Source organism: Armigeres subalbatus, chromosome 2 (assembly GCF_024139115.2).
Source record: "Armigeres subalbatus isolate Guangzhou_Male chromosome 2, GZ_Asu_2, whole genome shotgun sequence".
Taxonomy (NCBI): Eukaryota; Metazoa; Arthropoda; class Insecta; order Diptera; family Culicidae; genus Armigeres; species Armigeres subalbatus.
Window position 1 is genome coordinate 396,098,538 of NC_085140.1, and position 2,303 is coordinate 396,100,840.

The 2,303-nt window shown below is 39.1% G+C and overlaps 1 protein-coding gene across 1 annotated transcript; it reads right to left on the bottom strand.

Annotated features, from left to right (window-relative positions):
* Nucleotides 1–1,171: 1,171 nt before the first annotated feature.
* On the bottom strand, nucleotides 1,172–1,903 carry LOC134217480 (succinate dehydrogenase assembly factor 4, mitochondrial-like). Its single transcript, XM_062696246.1, has 2 exons — nucleotides 1,688–1,903; nucleotides 1,172–1,625 (listed from the first exon to the last, which is right to left on the bottom strand). Exons 1-2 carry the CDS (start codon nucleotides 1,755–1,757, stop codon nucleotides 1,363–1,365), a joined length of 333 nt encoding a protein of 110 aa, XP_062552230.1. The 5' UTR covers nucleotides 1,758–1,903; the 3' UTR covers nucleotides 1,172–1,362.
* Nucleotides 1,904–2,303: the final 400 nt, after the last annotated feature.

Below are 2,303 nucleotides of genomic sequence, written 5' to 3' on the forward strand. Positions count from 1 at the left end.
GGAAAATGATTCGCTATTTGTCAAAAGTAAGCTTGCTCTGCGAGCAGGGTTATTTGAAATTTATTGAAATGTCACTAAGTTTAATTTCGGTTTAATTCTCCAAATGAGACAGACCTTAATGCGCTGTTCCAATTTTGACACTTCATCTCTTTGTTATGAGTGCAGTCTCTTTAGATTCTACTATTGTCGGGCCGCCACCAAACCGGACCGCGCGATTGAGCACTCGCGCTGCGACGCGAGTCGCGACAATTTGAAATATTTCATTAGTAGTGCGCATCATGCACGCATGGATGTACTATCATGCGCACTAACCAGAAATGAGTTGCGACGTCTGATAACTGCAGATATTTCATTTTATTGAAAACAAATTTTCGATTTTCTTCTATACACGGAATATCTATATTCAAAACGACTTATCTGCTTTTGAAAACAAAGATTCAAACGACGATTTGACGGATCTGATAAAAAGATATTTTAGTTACTAGATAAAGATTGTCGCTTCGGTTCCCTTTGTTCTGGTGTCCGAAACATGTGTGGTACATACCTGTCAAATCGTATGGATTTTCCTTCTTTGACATTTAGCTCCCCTATCCTCGCCAGCAAAAGATGTTCCGGACAGCGACAATATTTTATCTAGTAACTAAAATATCTTTTATCTGATAGCTCTCCCACGCAAACCAACACCACCAATACTGCCCATAAATTTATAACAGTCCCATGTAGATAGGAAATCAAGCAAACGTGGGATTGTTATGAATTTATGGGCAGAATAGGTAGGTGAAGGTTTCCGCTACCTGCTACACTACGAACAGTTGACGCAGCATTGATTAACCAAAAATTTCATCGATTCACATGGATTGAGCCAGTTGGTTAAAATGTTCTTCATAGGGCTCGAATCAGCATTCGAACCATTGGGATTTTAAATGGAAGTATGATCTGATGTTTAGCACTGTATGGTTGGCAATGCTCCAAGCGGACTCCCACTCTGAGCTGAGCACACTGTTCATCATGATTGGACCGAGGAAGCCTATCTATCGACAACGTTCACCTGAATATGCTAGGTAGTTGAGAATGTTTCCCACTCGAAAGCATTGTAGACTGGAGCAAGAATCAAACTTGCCAGCTCCGGATTGCCAATCCTACGCCTTTACTCGTTAGGCTAACTAAACAGTTTTACTATTTTTTAAATGACTAATCAGAGTGTTTAATAACATTAAGCATAAACAATATAATCCTATCATGTCTAATTAACTTTCTATTGTTTGTTTCCTGGGCTTATTGTAGTTCCAACCACACAGTTGCACAGGTTTACGTAATAAACAATAAATTAAAATTTCAAGCCTGTGATAATCGGACCATTGTCTAGAAGTCACTGACACGTCCCTTTCGTTCCCAGTCGCCATAACGAGTTGGTTCCGGTCCTCGAGGGCCACCGATTTCACCGGTATTAGGGTTTGTATTGTTTGGCCACGGTGCAAGGGGCTCTTTTTCTTGGTATGGATGTTTGCCAACAATTTCATCCAGCTTACCGATAGGAGTTTTCTCTCGCAGTTTTTTCTGGAATTCTTCCATCCGAGGGCTTACTGGCTTATCAGGTGGCTTCGAGGAAAACGATAGTGAGGGTACTAAAATAATTATAATACAATAATATTAAGTCGTCTTGTGAACTTAGTATATATTTACTCACCATAGTTCACAATATATACATTTCTAGCCGACAGACTCGAAAGTTTATTTAGCAGAACTTTAGAAGTCATTTTCCGTCACGACTCCTAGTTTCTTAGTATGAAACGCAGTTAAATTTAAGAAAAAATAATATGTATTCAACTTATCGCAAAGCGGAATTTAGTTTCACGCAATCTTTGTTTTTGTTATTTTGTTTTACCAAACACTGAACCTGTCATGCCGCGATGCATCGATGATAAAGGGGTCGACCGCTGGGTCGAACGAAATCAAATGCCAATCATACACGCTAACCTGGATCTACACGCTAATCTGACCCAGTGGCCGGGTCATTTGTACCCGGATTTTTTCGATGTTATACTAAAGACACACTGGTGGTAAATACAAGGACCGTGGTATACCACGGTTATATACCCTAAGGGCATCTTTAGTAATGCTACAGTTATAGTTACATTTATTTCCCGAGTTTTACATTTTATAACTGTCAAAGATATAAAACACGAGATGCATCTTCAGTAGCAGTTATAAGCTGCACATGTTTTATACTGGAAAAAGAAAAAATAATCTTCCGCCAATTCAAATGTCAAACTGTTATGATGTCGATGAAATAGTATTTTTTG